This window comes from Mustela lutreola, chromosome 17 (genome assembly GCF_030435805.1).
Source record: "Mustela lutreola isolate mMusLut2 chromosome 17, mMusLut2.pri, whole genome shotgun sequence".
NCBI classification, from domain to species: Eukaryota; Metazoa; Chordata; class Mammalia; order Carnivora; family Mustelidae; genus Mustela; species Mustela lutreola.
Genome location: NC_081306.1, coordinates 15,154,453 through 15,177,519, shown reverse-complemented (window position 1 = coordinate 15,177,519; position 23,067 = coordinate 15,154,453). Strand labels below are relative to the sequence as shown.

Here is a 23,067-nt window from a genome sequence, read left to right as displayed (position 1 = left end):
CTGTGACGCCCCCACTACATACCCACGACCTCCCCACACTTCCCCTTCCCCCCAATCCAAGCAGATCTGTTGTCATTCAAAACAGGAGCAGGCAAACATTTATCATAATGGGTCAAATACTAAATACTTTGGGCTTTGTGGGTCATAGGGTCTCTGTTGCAACTACTCGACTATGCAGGAAAACAGTCTTGGATAATATGTAAGTGAATGGGCGTGGCTATGTCCCAATAAATCTTTATAGAAACAGGTGGGGGACCAGATTTGGCCCTCCAGCTGTACTTGGCTGACCAGCTTTAGAAGACGTGAATTCTACTTTGGACAGAGCCTGGTACTGAAACATGCCCTGGGCAGAGTCGGGGATTGGCCGCAGTCAGGAGCTAGGCGGAGTCAAGAACTGGACAGAATCAGGGGCTCGAGGAGCCAGGGACTGGGCGGAGCCAGGGATTGAAGAGTCAGGAATGGCCAGTCAGGGATAGGTGGAATCAGGGACTGGGTGGAGTCAGGGGCTGGGCGGAGCCAGGGATTGAAGAGTCAGGAATGGCCAGTCAGGGATAGGTGGAATCAGGGACTGGGTGGAGTCAGGGGCTGGGCGGAGCCAGGGATTGAAGAGTCAGGAATGGCCAGTCAGGGATAGGTGGAATCAGGGACTGGGCGGAGTCAGGGGCTGGGCGGAGCCAGGGATTGAAGAGTCAGGAATGGCCAGTCAGGGATAGGTGGAATCAGGGACTGGGCGGAGTCAGGGGCTGGGTGGAACCAAGGATTGAAGAGTCAGGACGGATGGAATCAGAGACTGGGCGGAGTCGGGGCAGAGCAGAGGTGAGCAGAGGACAGTGGACAGGGACAGTGCTTGGCGCCTGCAGGGCTGGAATCTTGGCTGGAAAGCTTAGACTTAAAAGCCACCATGTGCCAAACTCCAGACCCTGGAGAACCACTTTCATGATTGCTGCCATATTTTCAAAGTACCGGCACTGTAAGTTACTTACTACTTTTTGAAAATCACCTTTAAAATATAAATAAGTGTATTTTAAAGGGAAAATCTACATCGCGGTCTCTAAAGGATCATCAGTAGCACCTTCCATTAAAAGGTCACCTCACCCATAAATACTAATTAAACACTAACAGAATCCCAGCTAGAATCTGTTGCCTCCAGAAGGTTCCAAGCCTGAACTTTCCTGTCTCTGTCTTGATTGAAACAAGATTAGTCAGTGTTAAAGATATATGAGCATCGACTGGGAATGTGATCTTGAAGTGCTTCGAGGGGACAGGGAATAAAGAAGGGAAGGACCTTCGCTACACCAGCTGATGTCCAGACACACCAACTAAAGTGAAGGGTGCACATGTCACATGGATGTGTGTGTGTGTGTGTGTGTGTGTGTCTTTTTCTCTTTCTGCCTCATCTTTCTTGGTTTCTCTCTGTCTTAGGGACTTCCTGTCTCTTTCTCTGTCCCTCTCCCCTGTCTCTGTTCATCATTTTGCCACTTTTTTTTTTTTTTTTTCTGATATGAGTACTGGATGTTGGTGATGGATTTCAAACAGGCCAGAAGCAAGAGAAGTAGATCCTGGTGGTGGACCCCCACCTATGGGAATGCTCAGGGAGTCATGTTGGGACAGGAGGACCCATCCTGAGGCCCCTGGGGCCTTCTGAATTGGCAGAGCCCTGGAGAAATGGGGTCCTGTCCTGCCTAATGAACTGGACCATGAAGACCAGACTGTAGAAAAGAAACAGGTCAGAGCATTAGAGCGGACCCAGGACCTCAGCATCCCTGGCTGGCTGGTGCAGCTTCCTGGCCCTTGTTAATGAGCCTGGACAAAGAGGGTGCAGCCCCTGTCTCCCCTCCTTGGCCCATGACATAAAGCCCAGCCAGTGCCAAGGCTCGCCTCGCTGTGGGCCTGTGAGGAAAAGCCCTGTTATGGCTTCTGCCCAGCATTTTCTGCTTTGCTGGTGCTCCTGGTGAGGTAGGGACACAGCTCTGCCCAGATGCAGGCCTGAGGCCTCACCCAGAAAACCATGAGTCAACAGCCTAGCGCCAGGGAGGCCACCGGACCGGGTCAGCGGTGGAGCTTCCCCGCGGGGGCAAGGGCACACTGAAGCTCTGTGGCCGGTTCCAAGTTCATCAGGGAGCCCTGGCAACAGGAGCTGCTTCCTGCAAGACGATGGGCACCGTCAGAAAAGTGGGCCACTGCCCAAGGTCAAACAGCCTCTACTGAGCATGGCTCAGCCTCTGTCCTGGCAAAGGGGAGGGACGCCTGTCCACCTGCTCTCGTTCTCTCCCCCCACCCTCCCTGCCTTGGCTGCCTCCACCCCTTGGTGGCTGTCCCCCATGTCCCTTGCTTTTCCTCTTGCTCTGTATCTGTGCCTCTCCATCTTTCTGTCTTTCCTTACTCTCCCACATCTTGCTTCATGGCCGGGGTTGCCCGAGCGGTCCCCGCCCGCCCCAGTCCCATCTTGGGATGATTTCCCCTCCAGGGTGCAGCTCCCCAATTTCTGGTCTGGGACTCTGTTCACTCTGGTGGCTCAAACTGTCCTAGTTCCCAAACCCCAGCCCTCCGTCACCCCCACACCACATTCTGCCATAGCCCCGTGTCGACCACAAATGGAAAACCTCTCTTTCTTGCCCAAAATAGGTGATCATAAAAATAAGGGCAAGAAAAACACAGTGAAGACATTGGCCCGCCCAAAGCACTTTCTTTGTTAAAGTGTTCTTTTTTAAATGCAAGTATATAAAGTTTTTTGTTTTGTTTTGTTTTTTAAGCAAATTAACTTGTAGACAAACAGGAGGCACACAGTCCAAGTGGGAGGTGGAATTGTCAGCAATCAGGTCAGAGGCACACCCATGACACAAGTCACCGCTGCGTTCGGTAATTCACCTGTCCCCACGCCACTGCTGTGTGCGCCCCTTCCAACACCTCCACCCCTGCGGCCGGCCTTGACCTCACCCTTAGACCTTCAGGGAGCTTTTCAACATGGCCCTGGGTGATCCCGTCCCTGGGCCCAGTCCTCAGGGGAGGTGAGGAGCTGCTCTGTGGGTGTTGGGAGGGCAGGAGACTGACGGCTCCTCCTGGGGAACGGCCAGCCGCCAAAGCCTATCTGCGAGATGCCTGACCCCCCACAGCATCCCTCATCTGTTACCCACAGGCCCTGTGCAGCTAGAAGGGGCAGCTGGGGCGAGGTGACCAGCCCTCCTCTCGCTCTCTGGGTCTGAGGAAAGGAGGAGAACCCACAGAGCAGCATGCCCTGGGAGAGCTAAAGGCCATGGCCAGCCCCAGCCTCTGGAGGGCGGCTATCTCCAGGGGATGTGAGGACCAAGGGCTTAGCTAGGGGCCTCAAGCCCCATAAAACTCGGGCCTCCCTCTAATTAGGCAGGGAGCCTCCTGGCTTGTCCTGATACCGGTTAGGTCATCTTCCAAGAACAAAAGGCTGATTGCTTTTGAAGACTCCGGGCTCAAGGCATCCACCAGCCCCTCTCTGGAGATGCGCTGGCCCCTCCCTTTGATGCCTGATGTCAGCTGTTCTCTGCCATCTCCCCAAGGTCGGAACTCCCACGGGGAAGCCCCAGCCTCAGAGGAAAATCAGTGAGGCCCATGGCTTTTGCGGAGGCCCTGTGTGCGAACGAGTATAGCCAGGGAAGGGCTGGGGTCACAAAGACCGACGGTGTGCTCCGGTGTGCCCCGGGAAAACAAGATCCCCATTGACCTCGACTGATGCTGCAAATAAGATCTCATTGTCTTCCCCGGAGAGCTGGTTGTTAGCACTTGCTGGCACACCACTGACCGAAAGAACCGCCAAGAGACGGACAGCCCATCTGCTTGCCCCCCGGAAACTGGGGAGACCCAAATCAGACCCCGAGAAAGGGGAGAGGAAGCCGCTCTTACCGCATCTGGATATCAATTCTTTGAGCTAGTTTTCTCATCTGTTCTTGGCAACATTTTAGCAAATCTACTTCCTGCAATGAAAAAGGTCAAAAAGAGCCATGCTCCTTAGAAAGTCACCACACCTGGCCTCCCAGGTGAGTGACCCTACCCCTACCTCTCACCGCCCACTCTTGACCCCCTCCTCCCCCCGCCCCTGCCCTGTGCAATGTCAGGGAGGGAGTCCATCTCCTGCCTCATCTCCACCCAACCCCCGCCCCCCGTCCCCAGGCCGGACGGGTAAGGGTCAGCGGCGGGGGCTCCACATTCTCCATCTTATTTTCTTTCTTCTTCCTTCTTCCTAAATTGTACACTTCCCCTACTATGTGCCAAGAGCTCATCTGTAGACTGTGTTATCGCTATATTCAAGAACGGGTGTGAAACAGTGCAGTGCGTGACATACATTAGGCGCTCCATGGACACTGGCTTTTATTGTTGTTATTATGCCTATGACGGTGAGATGCTGAGGGTCCCACGACTTCCCTTCTGCCTGTTCTCCACGTAGTGTAGCCCCCCCCCCCCAATGCTTTCCGAGCCCTGACTCTGCATGGGGTGACACGTGGCTTCTGCTCCTGGGAGGAGCTCAGAAACCTCTGTGACCAGCTGCCACCCCCCCACCACCACCACCCCCAGGGGGCTGGGCAGACCCAGGAGGCCTCTTACCTGGATAAGGTTTTTCTCCACATTGTCATGGACCAAGTCGATCCCGATCCTTTTCTCTCGATGGTACAGACACTCCAGAGCCACCTGTAGGGAGCAGTGGGAAACAGCATGTTTTCCCTGCGCCTGTAGGCAGAGTCTGACCGCAGGCGACTCCCATCCATCTTTGCTGGGATCGGCTTTATCCCCCAGGCAACCTGGATGGCGCCCGTGTGGCCTCGTCACTGTGCCCGTGAGTGGGCTTCCTCCTCCCCTTTTCCCTCCGTGGGGACCCCGGAATGCCAAGACTGCCGATGGGTAGAATACTGGGGCATACTGCAGAGGTTTGCTGCGTGGATTAAGTCGGCCGGACACGTGTGAAACACTCCCGATATGGTCAACGAATTATTTCTTATGAATATATGTGAAAACGCCTTTTTGAAGATCTGTAAATGGAGTGGGGGTGGGGCTTCGGAAAGTGCCCAGGGCCAAGTGAGACTCAGGTGACCCTGTCACACAGCCATGCACCTTGCAATGGTCAGGGGGCCCGTGAGCAGCGTGGAACAGAGGACAGGGAGAAGTGTCCGCTCAGGGGAGCTCCTGAACCGAGAAGCTGAGAAAGGCACATGATTAGGCCACGGGCTGGTGACGGCACAAAGAGCAGCAGAAGGGAGAAAGCAGCAGGGGAGTGCCCCATCTTGGTGCTGGGAGGGGTGCTAGGGATACCACAGTCAACTGATCAGAGGGTCCCCGGGATAACGGGGATCTAAGAGACAGGCGAGAACACACACAAATAAACACACAAAGAGAAGTAATCGTTTCTGACTGTGAGCAGGACTTGGGTGCAAAGGGGTGCAAAGAGTAAGGGTGAGGCAGGTGGAAGGGGGAAGCAACTGGTGGGGGCTTGGCCAGGAAGGACCTCCCTAAGGAGGCGAGAGACCAAGACCTGAATTATCAGAAGCAGCAGAGACGAATGGGAACAAGGTGCCAGGGAGAGGGACAGCAGGTGCAAAGGCCCTGAGAGAGAGGAGGAGGAGGAGCCGACAGGAAACCCCTGGAGCTGGAGAAGGGGAAGCTGGAGCCGTGAGAGGGGCCTGGGCTATGCAGGAGCTGGAGCTGGTGACAAGGAAAATCTGGATGTTAACAGGGTGCACTGAGGGGGGTTTTAGTGAGGGAGCATGGAGATCCAGTTTAATATTTAAAATACCAACTCCCCCACCACCCCCACCGGGGGCTGGAAGTTGTGTGGGAGGAGGGCAGGAGTGGGGAGGGCAGGGAGAAGGGGGGCAGCCCTGCAGACAGGAAGAAGGGGGGCAGAGAGACCTCTGGTACCCCCAAGCCATGTGGGGGGCCAGAGAAGCCGCCAGCAAGCAGGCAGAGCCGGGTTTCCCAGGTAGGCTGGAGGATCGAGGCGAGCAGGAGAGGACTGCACTAGGTTTCGAGTGTTGTCTCGGGTCCCCCTGCCCACTCTCCTCTCAGGGGAGAAACCTGGGGGCTGAGGGACACAGCAGAAGTCCCCATAATGGGGTAGGGGGGAACCCGTGCCATGTCTCCTGGGGGATCTGGAGGCGGGACCTCTCCTCTAGATGTCCCCACACCAGGGACATGGCCCAGAGACGGCTGCCGGTGGCATCCAGGGAGGAGGTCCCAAGTCCCCACCTGCTCCAGCGGGGCAGCCCAACATCGTCCGTGTGACCCAGATCAGCTCCCACGGCGCAAGGCAGATAAGCCAGTTCCATACCCGAGGCCCACTCCGGGGAACCCCAGGAAAACCACTCACTCGCCCAGACTCCTCTGCTGCCACAGAGCCTGGGAGAGTTTTAGCAATGGGCTAGGAATGGAAACACAGGATGTGCCCTTCCAGGAAACTGACATACCCTGACACAGTGGGGACACGGGGTCCTTTGCCCGGCCCCTATCTTCCTGCCTCAAATGAGAAGATCAAAATGTTCCTTGCAAGTAGGAGCCTGCAACAGGAGATAGGAAATCTCCCCATGAGCAGTAGGACAAAAGCCACAAGCTGAGGACGGCAGAGCAGAAAGACGGGCGCCTGGGTCCCCCCTCCGGCATCGGGTGAAGGCTGCAGTCGTCCGCTCTGTTTCCTTCTGGAATTTTCCTCATGACTTGGCGGAGCCTTGACTGAGCTGCACGTAACAGGGGTCCCTTACGTGCCACCAAAGTCAAACCTAACTGATCCGGGATACAATGGGAGACCAAGGAGCATTGAGAATGTCCACATTCAGATACGGGCTCATCTACTCAGCAAACGTTTACTGAGAGCCTCCTGCTTGCCACGCACTGTGCTAGGCTGGGGAGACATTCAGAACACCGGCCTGGACGGCAGGCGGTCGGCATAGACACGGCTCCCGGAGGGCCGACACAGACGGGCTGCCCAGCACAGCTGCAGATCAGTCTGGAAGACGCTGGCGACAGTAGACAAAAATCCCCACCCTTGCGGCACTTAGATTCTAACTCAGGGAGCGAAATGGTAACTAAATAGATGTGCAAGTTAGAGAGCACGTTAGCAGGTGTTAAGGGCCATGGAGAAAAATACAACAATTCTTCTAAGTCTATTCTTTACCCAGCAGCCCGTGTGCATGCGCCCACACACGCACACAGGCACGTGCAGAAAGTCTGGACAAAACCTCTGCCGTTTGGATGCAACCCCAAAGAGAAAAGGAAAACCGATTCAGGCTGAGGAAACCTGATCTGACTGGGATAATCCTGGGCTGCAGGAACTGACAACGGAAGATGATGCGAAGTTCCCAGGGCCTTGACCTTCACTGGGGAGGAGCAGAGCGCCCAAGGCTGCCCTCCTGGCCGCTGCCACGCCCCCTCCTTCCCCAGTTCACCTGCAGGGGACAGTCGAGCTCCTCGGCAGCACACTCCAACCGCCTCTTGACCGTGTCCAAGCTGTGGTTCTCTTTCAGAAGCCTCTCCAGCTCGTAGCCCAGCTCGGACTTCCAGAAGCCGATGTCCGACAGCCTCTGGCCCAGGTTCCGGCTGGTCCCCTCCTGCATCTGGCGCGTCAGCTGGTCCTTGTCCTGCATGAGCCGCATGGAGTCGCCGGTCAGCCGGCTGGCCCACAGCCGAGAGGCCTTGGCCCCGCGCACCTGCAGCTCGTTGGACCTGTCCCAGTCGTGGGGGGTGTAGCGGCAGAAGAGGGCAGAGCGGAGTGCCGGCAGGATGGTGGGCGGCCTCAGGGGGCTGCGGCTCGTGGCCCCCTCATCCATGCAGGTCTGTGCATTGGAGATCTTGTAAAAGAGGCTGGGTCTCCATGAGTTGAGGTAGCGGTACCCAGACAGGTAATACGGCTGGTAACATTCCTGGACCACCGGGGCGGGCACAGCCGGGGGCAGCGCACTGAAGCCACAGGCTTTCTTGGGGCCGCAGTAACTGGCCGTCTGACTGGTTCCCAGAAACTCCATCCTCCCCCATCAGTTGCCCTTGGGCAAAACTCTGAGGGGCCGAGGCATGGCAGGATGGGGAAGGATCTTCTCTTAGGGATGGGCCGGACCTCTATGACTCGGCACTGTTGTCATAAAGCCTGAAGGAGCAGGGCTTTATTGGGGCCCCGGCTTGTTTCAGGCCAGCTAGGGCCATATTGTCCCGATTAAAACCCATGCCAAAAGACAAAGTGAAGGTGAGTTTCTCCAGCCACAGAATTGGGGGAGCAAGAAATGGCATTGATCCACTTTTCCCTAAGAATCAAATCGGCCTTTCACACCTAACTCTGCCCCTGGGGGAAAATGCAACGTAGTCCGCTCTGGTAGACTCAGTCAGCTCAGGGAGCCCCAGCCAAGGTTAGTTGTCTTCCTTCCCTCTCTGTCCCCAAGACATCCGAGGGCTGAATACTACTCAGCAGGAAAAAAGGAATCTTGAATGGATGAAGCCAAGTAGAAGTCGTTAGACTCAAAAGACCACATCCTGGGGCGCCTGGGTGGCTCAGTGGGTTAAGCCGCTGCCTTCGGCTCAGGTCATGATCCCAGGGTCCTGGGATCGAGCCCCGCATCGGGCTCTCTGTTCAGCAGGGAGCCTGCTTCCTCCTCTCTCTCTGCCTGCCTCTCTGCCTGTTTGTGATCTCTCTCTGTCAAATAAATAAATAAAATCTTTAAAAAAAAAAAAAAAGACCACTTAGATGGCATTCTGGAAAGACAGACCCATGTGGGCAGAAGACAGACAAAGGGCTGCCAGGGGCTAGGGGCAGAGGGAGGTGGACTGACTACAAAGGAGCAAAGGAGCATGGGAAAACATGGGGGGCGTGAGAGTAGTGTCCTCTGTCTTCACTGTGGTGGGGTTATACAGCTCTACATGGATGCCAAAACCCACAGAGCTGTCCACTAAAAGGGGGGGGGGGATTTTACTGTATGTAAGTCAGGCTTCAACACACCTTAACTCAGTATAGGAGGCGGGGGAGGGATTGTGAAGAAGACACCATGTCTGTCCGCCTCACCACTAAGTCCCAGCACCCACCACACTAATGAAGGAATGAACGGGCGTCCTGAATCAAGATCCTGACTGTGCCGGGAAGACTATTCAACCCTCCCTTCTCTACCACTGGTTTTAAACCATCAAGAGACTTGACCCCTCTTTGGCTGGTGGGATCAGCAACGTGATCCCAAGGGACAGAACAAGAGGGGTGTTTAATGTGCAGAGCCTTCCCCCTTCCGATTTGGGGAAAAGAGGAACCTAACCCTCAAATAAGTTGTCCTTGTTAGTGAAGTGTGATGGTCAAGGGAAATTCTCTCCCTAACTACGACTGAAAACAGGGGCTATCGAGGACCAAGGCAGAGGAAGATGCTATTAAGCACCTTGTATATATCTGATTCTTTCTATATACTCATTGAACTCCACCACAAACCTAGAACGAAGGGCTTGATACCCACCCCCATCTTATAGGGTGGTATCTGGACCCACTCCACCTCTACAATGCTTTCCTTTGTAAGCCCTTTTAAGATGAGACACCACACGCAAGAAGTGGCAGCACATCTGGGGACATCAAGAAAGGGGTCCAGGGGTGCCTGGGTGGCTCAGTGGGTTAAAGCCTCTGCCCTCGGCTCGGGTCGTGATCCCAGGGTCCTGGGATCGAGCCCCACATCGGGCTCTCTGCTCAGCGGGGAGCCTGCATCCTCCTCTCTCTGCCTGCTTCTCTGCCTACTTATGATCTCTGTCTGTCAAATAAATAAATAAAATCTTAAAAAAAAAAAAAAAAGAAAGGGGTCCAAAAGATTCGGGGTATGTTGGAAGCACAAAAGGTTCATGTCCAAAAATAACAATGTGACCGATATCTAAGGGTATAAAGGAAGGTTTACATTCAGCTGGTGCGTGAATGTAGAACCATACTTGAAGTAATGCGACTCTGAAATAAATTCTAGGAGGGAAAGGACCTTGTTTGGATTTTCCTTGTCATTGTACCCACAGCACTTGGTAGATTCTTGCTACGTAGCAGGTGCACAAGTGGGGGTTGTTGAATGAAGTAAAAAAATGGAGGAGTGGGTGGGTGGATGGTTGGGTAGACAATGAAGCAACAGAACGTCAGAAGCCATCCAATGAGAACAGTTGATGATAGCTCAACGGAAAAAGGAATGGTAAGCAGCGCACCCAATCCAAAAGACCCAAGGAATCAACTTCTAAAAATTCAGCAAGTGAAAAGTATTACAGCAAGTGGAGTAGGACTTTGACTCTTAGCAGTGCCTCGCCGTGGGTGGGGTAGTGGCATTTCCAAGGTTCAGTCACATCATAGCTGATGTCCGTACTCTAGTCCTTTCCAGGGCGTAATAATACTTCATCGTGGGATGGACCGCTTGTGTGTCCATCCGTCTGTGGATGGACGTTTGCCATTACGAATCATGCTGCTATAAACATTCATGTCAAAATTTCTAGTCCTCTCAAATATAGAGCAGGGATGGGAACTGCTGGGTCCTGTGATAGTTTTGGCTAAGACAGTGTTGAGTTATGTGCGCCTGGGTGTCTCAGTCAGTTCAGCATCTGCCTGCGGCTCAGGTCATGATCCCAGGGTCCTGGAATCGAGTCCTGCAACCCCTTCCTGCTCAGCGGGGAGCCTGCTTCTCCCTCTCCCTCTCTACCTCCCCCCTGCTTGTGTTCTCTCTCTCTCAAATAAATAAATTAAATAGTCTTCAAAATAAGATACTGTTGAGTTTTAATAAAATGTAAGTTTCAAATTAGCCAATTTTTATTGCTTACTCTCTATTAAGTAAAGTACACATAGAGGACTCAGCCTGGGGTTCAGTCAGCCCCAACACATGCAGACTCTCTGCACTCGATTTTGACAATAAGTTCCTAATGTCTGGGAATCAGTGGTGTTCTCTTTGGTTGCGATTTTCATCCCCAACCCTTTGGGGTGCTTGGCACCCCTGTTTTCAGACAGTAGGCTGGAGATGTACGAGGAGAGCCGAGATGGGAAGAAACCAGAACCTGGTTGCTTCCATTCCATCATTCTGCGTGACCGCCCATGCTCAGAATGGACAATGGTGGAGAGCGTGACCTTTGTGGTGTGATTATTTTTATTTGGCAAGTTGGCATTTTTGTTCATATGAAAAGCTTGCTGACTTCTAGTTCTTAAAAGTGAAAAGTAGGGGCACCTGGGTGGCTCAGTGGGTTAAAGCCTCTGCCTTCAGCTCAGGTCATGATCCCAGGGTCTTGGGATGGAGTCCCGCATCGGGCTCTCTGCTCAGCGGGGAGCCTGCTTCCTCCTCTCTCTCTGTCTGCCTCTCTGCCTATTTGTGATCTCTGTCTGTCATATAAATAAATAAATAAAATCTTTTTTTTTTTTAAGTGAAAAGTAATCTCTGTATTTGCCCATTGTATCAAAACTAACCTGGAACAAAACTATTACCCAAAATCCTGTTGTAGGGAAGACGGGGGGGGGGGGGTGTTAAAACAATTATCTACCTAGGTAGCCACTGCTTAGAGACCTCTCTCACCATAAGTTTTGTTCTGGTTTGTTTTCTTTTATTTTTTTTTTTTAAGATTTTATTTATTTATTTGCCAGAGACAGAGGGAGAGAGAGCAAGCACAGGCAGACAAAGAAGCAGGCAGAGGCAGAGGGAGAAGCAGGCTCCCTGCCGAGCAAGGAGCCCGATGTGGGACTCCATCCCAGGGTCCTGGGATCATGACCTGGGCCGAAGGCAGCTGCTTAACCAACTGAGCCACCCAGGCATCCCTGTTCTGGTTTGTTTTCAATCTCCTTTAAAGCATGCTGATGGAAGGGGCGCCTGGGTGGCTCAGTGGGTTAAGCCGCTGCCTTCGGCTCAGGTCATGATCTCAGGGTCCTGGGATCGAGTCCCGCATCGGGCTCTCTGCTCGGCAGGGAGCCTGCTTCCCTCCCTCTCTCTCTCTGCCTGCCTCTCCATCTACTTGTGATTTCTCTCTGTCAAATAAATAAATAAAAAATCTTAAAAAAAAAAAAAAAAGCATGCTGATGGAAAATGCATTCTCTTTCTGGAATCTCTGTAGGAAGTGGATGGGGACAGTCACGTGAGTGACACCCCCCTCCCCAGTGGGGCTCCCCGTGGTCCGCCAGCTCTGCCCCCCAAATGGGAGACACCACATTCAGCCCCAACTATTCTACCACAATCACTGCCTGAAACCTGCTGTTTTGAGGTCGCTGCCTGACTCCCACGGGCTGTGAAGGGGACAGCTTTGCATCTGGGAACTTAATGGGAAACCCGACAGCCTACGGAATAAAAGGAAGAAAAGCGTAGAGACCGTCTTTAGGTGATGGCTGGAGCCACTGTCTCACAGAACTTTCGGCAGTGAGCAGATCAAATCAGCAAGCATTCCTTGGGCGTCCCCTACGGGTAGGCAGGGGTCTTGCACGTGTGCCTGCTCGGCCACCGAAATAGGGGACTGGAGGTGGCTCTAAGCAGTGCTCAGAAAAACAGCAAAATAGGGACACACGCGGGGGAGACCAGAAAATCTGGAAAGAAGCTGCTTTCAATTCAGCATCTGTGTCAGATTGTGTCGTTCAAAAACCAAAACCTGCATTTTAAAATAAAGCACATCCCTCCCATCCCTGCACTTGAAAGAGGGTATCTTTTGGGAGCTTACAGCACCAGCCTCGGCAGGTGTCTAATAACCCAGAAATCTTTCTGGACGTCTCCCTGCCGATACGTGCCCCCATGAATGCTAAGTGTGTTCACTGCTACAATGATCATAGCAGCGAAAAAGGCAGAATGAACTTCTGTCCCTCGATACAGGATGGCTAAAATAAAAACCCATCTTTTCATGGCTTTGTGTGCTGCAGCATAAAAAGAAGATGGACCTGTGCTGGTTGAGAAGAATCAACTTCTAAGATATAAGTGAAGAAAAGCAAAATACAAGACAGGTTACATGATATGATATACATGTAACTTACATGGATGTGTATGCAACTTGTACACACAGAAACACTTCCAGAAGGATGCAAGGGAACCAGCATTGGGGTGATTACCCCTTAAGGGATACACGAGTGGAACTGAGGGGTGAGGGGCACAGAAAGAGGCTTTGACTTTTTGGTTAAGCCTTCCATACTAACATATTTATAAGTATACACGTTCACATGATTTTATTTTAGCATATACATAGTATGTATTTCACATATACTAATATATATAACATAGACAGTCTCGTGGGTATTATATACATCTCCCATACGTATACCCTAATAGGACTTCCACTTCTGGCCAAGATTGGATAATAGAGATTGGCTGTACCCTCGAACTGAAACAATTCAAAAACACTAAAATATATAAAGCAAGGATTTTTGAAGTCATTGGACGTCAGGCCATGAAGGAGAGTCATTCCCGAGAGACGAGAAACAAATGAAGCAAGTCGTACCCTTACCCCCAGCTCACAGCCTGGACAAAGCTTCCAGGCCACGCACAGGGATGGGGAGCCCCTTGTGTCGAGGAGACGGAGCTGGGAAGGTAGGACGCCGGTGTGGCCACAGTCGAGCTCTGGAGAGACGCAGAGGGGCCCTCTTCAGCAGAGCATCCCCAGTGCTGGCATGTGAAAAGACACAGCCCTGGGCAGGCGAAGGAATCATCCCGCAGGGTTAGTGGGAACAATCCCCAGAGCTCCCACGGGGTTGGGAAGAGCTCTCCCTCCCACCAACCACAGTAGACAATGTCATAATTTTGGGCAGCATCGAGTCAAATACTCGGAAGAGTTTTTGCCTCGGTGTTAGGGCAAAATTAGTCCTGGACTCAAGGCCTCTCTGGTGCCGTCTAGAGAAGCTGAAAAGCCAGATCTCAAAAGAGGAAAGAAGTTTCTGGCCACTTAGCCCTGCCCCAGAGAAAAGATCAAGAATACTTGTAAAAAGAGAAAAAACAAACCAACAAAACTTCCAGTGCTCAATAAGGGAAAATTCGCAATGCCTGGCATCGAACAAAAATTACCAGGCAGGGGCGCCTGGGGGGCTCAGTGGGTTAAGCCTCTGCCTTCAGCTCAGGTCATGATTTCAGAGTCCTGGGATCAAGCCCCACATCGGGCTCTCTGCTTGGCGGGGAGCCTGCTTCCTCCTCTCTCTCTCTGCCTGCCTCTCTGCCTACTTGTGATCTCTGTCTGTCAAATAAATAAATAAAATCTTAAAAAAAAAAAAATACCAGGCAGGCAAAGACACAGGAAAATACGAACCACGATGGGGGAAGGGGGAGACATCAATCCAGACCAAACCGGCACTGACACAGATGACATCATTAGTAGGGAAGGACACTTTAAACATTATAACCGCATTATATGTATTCTAGAAGCTAGACCACATTTAGGACACGATGCGTGGAGACATGGAAGATGTGCGTGTGTGCGCACGCGCACACACACACGCGCACACGCACACACAGGCCTGAATCGAATGTGGGGAGATGGAATGGACAAAGTCTAGATGAAAAATAACGTAAGATAGGGTTATAGGCGGTTGCATTCAGCCGGGGCTGCAGAAAGTACCACAGACTGGGGCGCTTATAAACAACAGACACATATTTTTATTTTTAGATTTTATTTATTTATTTATTTGAGAGAGAGAGAGAGAGCGCACAAGCAGGGGGAGAGGGAGAGAGACAAGCAGACTGTCCACTGAGCTCAATCCCGGGATCCTGAGATTAGGACCTAAACTGAAGTCAGGTGCTTGACTGACTGAGCCCCCCAGGTCCCCCCAGGAACATATTTCTCACAGCTCTGGAGGCTGGAAGTCTGAGATCAGGGTGCCACTGTGGTGGGCTCTGGTGAGGCTCCCTTGCTGGCTGAGAGACAGCCCCCTTCACCTTCTCTGTGTGTCCCCACATGGCCTTTCCTTGCGGGGAGAAAGGGAGCTCCGCTGCCTCTCTTCTTCTAGAGGCACTAATCCCATCACGAGGTCCCGGGGGACCTCACAACCACTCTCATGGCCTGCCCAAGGCCCGCCTCCCACGCCATCACAGGGGAAGTCCAGGCTTCAACATACGAACTGGGGGTCGGGATGGGCGTACAAACATTCAGCCCGAAACGAGGCAGACTAGGATAATGAAGAAGGAAAAAAAATCAGCAAAGCTGAAGACACAACAATAGAAAGCCTACAAAAAGAAACAGACGATGGGGGGTTGGGGGGCAGTTGGAGAACCATAGAGTATTGCTGAGCGAAATGTAGAAGCAGCTAAATAGAGAGCTATCTTACGTGTGTGGACGGGAAACCTCAATAGTACTAAGAGGTCACTTGTTCCTCAGCTGAAGGTCAGAGTCAAAGCAAACCCCGGTGAGAATACCAGCAGGCTATTAATCTTTTTTTTTTCTTTTTTCAGGTGGAAACTAGTAAACTGGTTCTAAAATTTAAATGCAAATTCAAGGACCTAAACTAGCCAAAAACAACTCTGAAAAGCAAAAAGTAGGAGGATTTAGACTTTCTGACTTCGAGATTTATTAGAAAGCTACAGTATGGTATCGGCACAAAGACAGACAAGGATCGACGGAATAGCACGGCCTTCTGAGAGATGAGTGCAGAACAAAGAATCCAGAAATAGACCCACATATTCACAGTCGAGAGATCTTCAACAAAGGCACAAAGTTAGTTCTGTGGAGAAAGGATAGTTTCCTCAACAAGTGTGGCTGGGACCACTGGATATTCATGTATTAAAAAAGCAAATCGCATCCCACACCTGACACCGTAGATTGACATTACATACAAAATTTAACTCCAAATGGGTCACAGACCTAAACAAACAGTCTGAAAGTATAAAGATTCTAGAAAGAAACAGAAAATTTTTGTGACCTTATGTTCGGCCAAGATTGCTGTAAGTGATGCTAAAAACACAACCTGTAAAGGAAAAGAAAACGGACAAACTGAGCCTCATTGGAATTAAGACATGCGTTTAGAGAATGAAAAGACAAGCCACAGACTAGGAGGAGATGTTTGCCAAACATATAATTTATTGATGAAGGACGTGCCTCCCAAATTTATACTACACTTGAAATGCAATATGAGACAGCCAGAAATGTTTTTAAATGGGCTTAGGATCTGAGCAGACGTTTCAGTGAAGAAGCTAGGCTAACGGCAAATAAGTGCATGAAAAGCTGTTCGACATAATTACACACTGGGGAAATGCAAATTAAAGCCACAATAAGATACAACGGTCCAGGGGCGCCTGGGTGGCTCAGTGGGTTGGGCCACTGCCTTCGGCTCAGGTCATGATCCCGGGGTCCTGGGATCGAGTCCCACATCGGGCTCTCTGCTCGGCGGGGAGCCTGCTTCCCTCTCTCTCTGCCTGCCTCTCCATCTACTTGTGATTTCTCTCTGTCAAATAAATAAATAAAATCTTTGAAAAAAAAAAAAAAGATACAACGGTCCACCTACTGGAACACCAGCATGTTCTATTCCCCCAACAACTAACCCTTTGAGGTAGTTCATATTATTATTGCTATTTCACGGAGGAAGAAAGCTGAAGCATGAAGAAAAGACTCCAAGCCTGGTAAACAGAGAACTGGGATTTGAACCCAACACCAGGCATTCAAGAATCCTGGTGCTTAATCAACATGAGTAGACTTCTCTAGATGTAATCGATCTGAACCTTATTTTTTGACTCATTTTTATGTTAAGTGTATATAGATAGCTCTTTGTTAGATGTTTTTGCTGGATCCAGGGAAAGAGGTGGACAATTCTCTCCACTTAAAACTTAATTTTTCGGGCTTTTCCGCACCACTTTGATCATAGGTGGGGGGAGCGCACCACCTCCCGGTGAAAGGCGGAACTGCAGGCACCTCCAAAGAACGTGTTTTCTCCACCTGCACGGGTTTAAAATGCTCTCGTCCCGCTGAATCGGCATCTATGTGTTTAACCAGCTTACCCCAGGTGTAGTCTTGTTTCATCCACTAACCCGCCGGGTGATTTTGCGCAACTTTCCCGGTTTAGGCCTCCGATCCTGCATTCGTAAATAGGGTGCAGGATTTCACCTGAGTTTACCTAAACAGAAGCCTGTATTGGATCGTTGCTCTCTGGATGTTCTGTTCCGCGATTTCCACGAATTACAGTGTTTTACGCCCGCAGCAACCGCATGGGGTGGGGGTGGGGGTGTGAAATGCCTTTATCATCCCCATTATACAGGTGAGCAAACCGAGGCCACAGATGAGAAGGCACTGGCCCAGTGGCATTCAGCTCATGAGAACTGGAATCAGGATTTGAACACGGCCTCTGACTTCAGAACACGGGCTGTAGAGCCGCGGGTCATCTGCCCTCACGCATCTCACACATCCGCATCCAGGGAGTCTGGAGGGCTATCGCGACAGACCCTGAAGAGTTTCTAATTTTCTGACAATTTTATTGTCTAAAACTGTTACATTTGACCTACAAAGTCATTTAAAAGGACCCTGAGGGTTTTTAAAACATGATGTGATGATGCTGTGATTTATAATAAACACGTTTGGTTTTCTTCCCCCTTGTTGACACAGAGCTTCTAAAACCCTGGCAATTTCCAGAGAGTGAGTTAGGTCTTTCGTTATGTTATTGACATGACTTTAGGGCCTTGGCTTGGGACACCGGCTGGTTGCCGGGGAACCAACCCTGCGATTGGAGGGTTGGAACTTTCAGTCCCCCGCCCCCACCCGGGGGTTGAGCCAATCAACAACGGCCAATGATTTAATCAATCCTGCTGGTGTGATGAAGCCTCCGCAAAATCCAAAAGGCCAGTTTGGAGAGCTTCCGGTTTGGTGAACTGGGGGGGGTTGGGAAGAGTCGTGCCCAGTGCGGGCAAGCGAGCCCTGCACCCTCTCCCCGTGACCTTGCGCTAAGCATCCCTTCCACCCGGCTGTTCCGGAATTCTCTCCCTTTACAGCAAGAAGAGTCATCCGCTAAGTGGAAAGTTTTTCTGAGTTCCGTGGGTCGCTCTAGCGAATTAATCGAATCCAAAGGGAGAGAAGGTCATGGAAAACCGATCTGTAGCCACTCGGTCAGAAAACAGTCGACTTTGACAGGCGTCTGCAGTCCACGGAGGGGGGTGTGTGTCACTGGAACCCCGAAGTATAGCCGGGCAGTCAGGACAGGTGACAACCCGGAATTGCAACTGACACATGAAGTCGCGCGCGGGGGGGGGGGGGGGGGGGTCCAGTCCTGTAAAACTGAGCCCCTAATCTGTGGATTCGAACGCCATCTCCAGTGAAGAGCATCAGAATCAAGGAACCCGGCTGAACTGTAGGACCCCAGCGCTGTTTGCTGTTTGGTTTGGAGAAACCCCACACTGGAAACCGGGTTCAGAACCCCTTTGGGCACATGCCAAGGCTCCCTGCCTGAACAGGTGCCTATCCTAAGACCCCCAGGGGATCATACTATGTACCCACGTTGAGAAAGCAAGCTACAGGGGATATGTGCACAAGTGTCCCAGCACCCTTTATGCACATTTAAACTCTCATCACATCGACGGTATAACCAAACTTAGAAAGAAAAAAAAAAAAGACTTTTGTTTTCGGAGCAGTTTTAGGCATATGGAGAAATGTTATCAGGAAACTTAAGAGACTTCCAGAATATTCCCTCTCTACCTCTCCCCCCCACACCCAGCCCTGGGCAATTTCCCCCATTACTAACATCTGGCGTTGGTGGAGTCATTCGTTACAATGGGTGAACCATAATAGTGAATCGTTATTATTAACTAAAGTCCACAGGGTGAGTTAGAGTCCCTTCTTGCTGGTGCAGGGCCTGGGAGACGGATACGTGCACAATGTCAAGTACTCACCATCACACCTGACCGCGGGAGAGCTGCCCTGCCCTAAAAATCCCGGGCTCTCCGCCGACTCCTCCCTCCCTAACCCAACCCCTGGCAGCCACTGAGCTTTCTGCTGGGTCTCTACTTTGACAAACTTATTTTTAAAAGCTTTTAAAAACATAGCTAATTAAATCTTTTGGCACACGTACTGAGTTTTTCCACATTTGAAATGACAACATTTCTAGCTCTCGCTTTGTTGTTTCGGTCTTCCTCGCCACCTTCAGTCAGGGGACCGAAATAAAAACTTTAAATTTAAAATCTATCAAACTCCCTAAACTAAATAAATGTAAAGGAGATGTAAACAGAAATAGACTTTCAAATGCTGATTCTGGTTAGGTTTGCAGCATTCACACTTTCTGGGTTCCTAAAACGGAAAACTGGGCTCAGACTTCTGGAACATGCCATGTTCAGGAAAAGGAGAAGGCCGTGGATTCCATGGGCCTGAACCGGCTTCCCGTGGGATGATGCGGAGAGGTGACCTGTCCCAGAGGAAGGCCCAGAGAGGCCCAGAGTCGTGGTGAAGGACTGGTGTGAGCCGCAGAGCAATGGCTGGGGTACCAAGGAAAAGCCTGCTATTTGGTTTTAGATCGAGCTCGGCGTGCACAGTGGCACAGAGCAAAAATGGGGTGGCAGGGGTAACCCGAGTCATGGGGTTGAAGTGGACTGAAAACCATATCAAGATTGCTGCTAGCTTGGGCCATAGGGAGCCAGGGAAGGTGCATGAGTAGCAGAGTGACCCATCTGAATTGTGAGGGGAAAGGACCATATGACATGTAGCAGAGGAGCCCCCTGGGGAACCATGAGAGACAGTCCAGTACCGGCCACTCCCTGGTCTCTGCTCCTTTCAGGGACTGCACTCCCTATGCCTCTTTTGGGTGTGACCAATTCTCTGGATAGAAGGTGTGCGCATAGGGGTTGTTTCTGGGGGGGAATGTGTTGAAGAAGCATTGTACAAGTCATGTGCTCCAGCTTTGAAGCGTGTGCTCAGACCATAGCAACGTGAGATGGTAGGGCCTCTTTCGTGTGTATCCCCAAGGAACGACGAGCAGGTATCTGCCCGTGAACCTGTTCGGTAGCCGAAGCCAAGAATGATCTCTGCTGCCTCGAGCCTCTGCAGGCTGGGGGAGGCTTGTTGTGGCCACATAGCCTAGTGGGGCTACCCAGAAACCACTGTAGGCCCAGGAGAACCAGGGTCTGGATGAAGGTCACGGGATGATGATGTCATGTAGCATCAGCTGTCTGTTGCCACCCTGAACTTGGGGGCTTAACACAGTGAAGTGTTTGTTTAGCTCCTGAGTCTGTGCGTTGGCTGGATGGTTCTTCAGGACTCACATACCTGGTAGTCACCTGCAGGTCTGGATAGGGGGCTCTGGACTCTCCCAGGTCTCAGGGTCCCTGTTTTGGGATGGACTTGGCTGGGACCACCCCAGGTGGCTCAGCCTGGCCCCGTATGTCCCCTCCTGCGGGCTAGCCCACAAGGTGTTCTCATAGTGGGGGCAGAGGGGCAATTGAGGGTGAGAGCAGCCTCGTACCTGTTTTTTGTTAGCTCACTTTGGCTAACATTTCACGAGCAAAGTCAGTCACATGCCTGAGCCCAGAGTCTAGGGGTAGAACAGAAGCCTTGCTCACAGTGGGGTGACCAGTTAGGGACCAGTTAGGGAACTACACCATCATGTCACACAGAAGTGAGGCCAGGGGACTTGATGGCTGATTGGACATGGAAGGAGACATCATGAACGTTTCTAGCAGTGACTGCCAGCCTGTACCGCCATCTCTACACACGCCTGCCACTCTGCCCATCTAGATGTGGCCTCCGTTTCCCTGCCCCTGGAACCCAGGCCGTCCTTGGGACTTGCTTTGACCAGTATGATATGAGAAAGAGACCCTGCAACAGATCTCAGCCTTGTTCAGCTGCCACAGAAAGGCGCTCGGGCTAGACCACTGAATTTTTTGTGGAGAGACAGTGGTCACATGGAGGGAGACTGAGGCACACACAAGAATGAGAATCTTCTACTCCGTTCCTGAATGATGCCACATTAGTGAGCCTGGATAAAACCAGAAGACTCATGAGAAATAATAAACCTTTGTTTTAACCACAGTATATATATGTGTTTGTGTGTGTGTGTATACATATATACATACATATACATGTATTTATGACTTGTTACGCAGCAGGTGCTAACTGATACAGGGAGATGGTATGAAGGAAGCAAGTCCAATGCTCACATTTCAGACCTGAGTTCTTAGGGCAGCGGGGGTACCATTCTCTAAGATAAGAACTCTGGAAGGAGAAAGTGGTTTGAGGGAAGAGTTGTGGATAGAAGTCTGTTAGGCCTGAAGGTGTGAAGGATGTGGAAAGGGTGACTACAAGTGGACAGAGTCTTGAGATGTACTCCTCTTCAGAAGTGGTTCTCAAACTTTAGTGCATAAAATTACTATCTGGTGAGAGCGTAAAGAAGCCGATTCCCGAGCCCAGCCCCTGAGTTTATGATTCAGGAGGTCAGGATGGGCCTGGAAATCTGCTCTGTAGCCTCACTCCTGCCCTCTGGGTCTCACTCCCACAGATGGAAAATTCCATCCCCGGTGAGAAAGGAAGTTTGGCCGGGGACCGCAGGACAGAGATCTGGAGCAAAAAGCAGGGAGGAGGTTTACTTGATTTTACTTTCTAGTGTGGAATGTGATGGTTTTTACAGCCTTATGGGGAGGAGCACGGAGGGAGGGACTGAGGAGTGGAAGACCTTCCTTCCCTGCCTCGGAGCAGAGAAACTGGCTGAGTGGGAGGGCCCCTGGGTAATTAGAGCTCACAGGGCTGCTGAAGACAGCTGGAAGCAACGTGCCGGAAGTGTCTTAGGGGACATCAGTAAGGAAGATCAGAAGCGGGCTGGCCTTGGGCCTCTGCTTTGTGGCTGAGGGGGTAAAAAGAGCGTGCGGTCTCAAGAGTTTGGTGGAACCTTCTGGCTGCAAGCTCCTGGGTAAGCCACTTAACGTCTCTGAGCCTCACTTTGTTCAGTGAAAAGAGAACAGTTTGCATCCTGCCTCCCGGTGTGTGGCACAGTGGTCAAAAGCGCAGGCCCTACAACAGAATTCTCTGGCCTCCCAGCTGTGCTGCTTACTGGCTCTGAGACCTTGGGCAAGTCCCTTCCCAGTGACCTTGTCTTCCTACCTGCAAACTGCAGATCACGACAGTCCCGGCCTAACAGGGGGACTTTCTCTTGGACCTCTGGGCTTGTTCATGTGGTTCGTTCCGTCTCAAACACCACTCGTCACCCCCGCCACCACCCTTTAAGGACTTCTTCCCTAACACCCCTGTTGTCTAATGTCATAGCTTTTAGAAAACTAATTACCTGTTTCGCTATCCACTGTGGCGGCCAGGCTGGGTGAGCCGTTTGGTGGCACCAGCGGTTCGTACGGAAGCACCTGTCACTGTGTCTTACGGGTGACCCGGCAGGCTCACAAGCCCCACGGCCCAGGTTCATCCCTCTGGCTCCCTCGCTAGCAGCGGTGTGACCTGAGGAAAGGAGTTCAGACATTTGGACCCTCTGTTTTCTCACCCAAAGGCACAAGTTTGGGAACACCGCTAGAAGGGGTTCAGGCAAGAACAGTGCTAACACCGCCAAGGGCAAGGTTGATGAACAGGATACTCGCATGACCTCCACGAATCATCATCTCAGAATCCTTATTCATTACAGACGGGAAAGGGTACCACTCGCTGGAGAGGCAGGGCGGGCGGACGCCGCCTTCCCCAAGCGGCCAAGCCCTCGCCTTACCAACAGCGGGACCCAGTCATTCTGTGCCTCTCGCTGTGACACCACAGTTGTTCACACGACTCGGGGGCCTTACGCCAAAACCTTTTTAACCGGAATCTAATCATGGCGGGGGCGGGGATCGCACGGAACAAGATCCTGGAGTGGGTATCGCATAAGGCGAATGGCCTGGACTGTATCCAAATTCATTCCTGTGCTCAAAGACTGAAAATGGCAAGGAGGCAGGAGAGGAGGACTGTTCTGAATTAAGAGCCTGATGAGGACCAACGGCAGGTGCGACTTTTGACGGGATCCAGGACGCGGGGCGGGGGGCGGGAATCTTCTTTGGGACAATTGAGTACGTTTGAATATAAAGTGCACGTTAGCTAATAATTTTGCATCCGTATCCGATTGCCTGGGTACGAAAGAGCACTGAGGTCACGGAGAATAATGCCTTTGTTCCTAGGAGCTATATACTGAATAATTTACGAAAGATCTCCACAGCTCGGCTCTAATAGAAAAGACCAGCCCCAAGCCCCGGGCACAAGGTCCGC

The 23,067-nt window shown here is 51.6% G+C and overlaps 2 protein-coding genes across 2 annotated transcripts in view; both read right to left on the bottom strand.

Annotated features, from left to right (window-relative positions):
- The window catches only part of TEKT5 (tektin 5), a 36,249-nt gene extending 28,134 nt beyond the window's left edge, over nucleotides 1–8,115 (bottom strand). Inside the window, exons 1-3 of the mRNA XM_059155297.1 lie at nucleotides 7,401–8,115; nucleotides 4,573–4,656; nucleotides 3,874–3,944 (exon numbers count right to left, since the gene is read on the bottom strand). Coding sequence (XP_059011280.1) covers nucleotides 3,874–3,944; nucleotides 4,573–4,656; nucleotides 7,401–7,976 — 731 coding nt within the window. The 5' untranslated portion in view covers nucleotides 7,977–8,115. The remainder of the gene's footprint in view (nucleotides 1–3,873; nucleotides 3,945–4,572; nucleotides 4,657–7,400) is intronic.
- The window catches only part of GRIN2A (glutamate ionotropic receptor NMDA type subunit 2A), a 724,518-nt gene extending 702,608 nt beyond the window's left edge, over nucleotides 1–21,910 (bottom strand). The window contains exon 1 of the mRNA XM_059155289.1: nucleotides 21,896–21,910. The gene's annotated coding sequence lies outside the window, so the exon portion shown is untranslated. The remainder of the gene's footprint in view (nucleotides 1–21,895) is intronic.
- Between the last annotated feature and the right edge of the window lie 1,157 nt (nucleotides 21,911–23,067).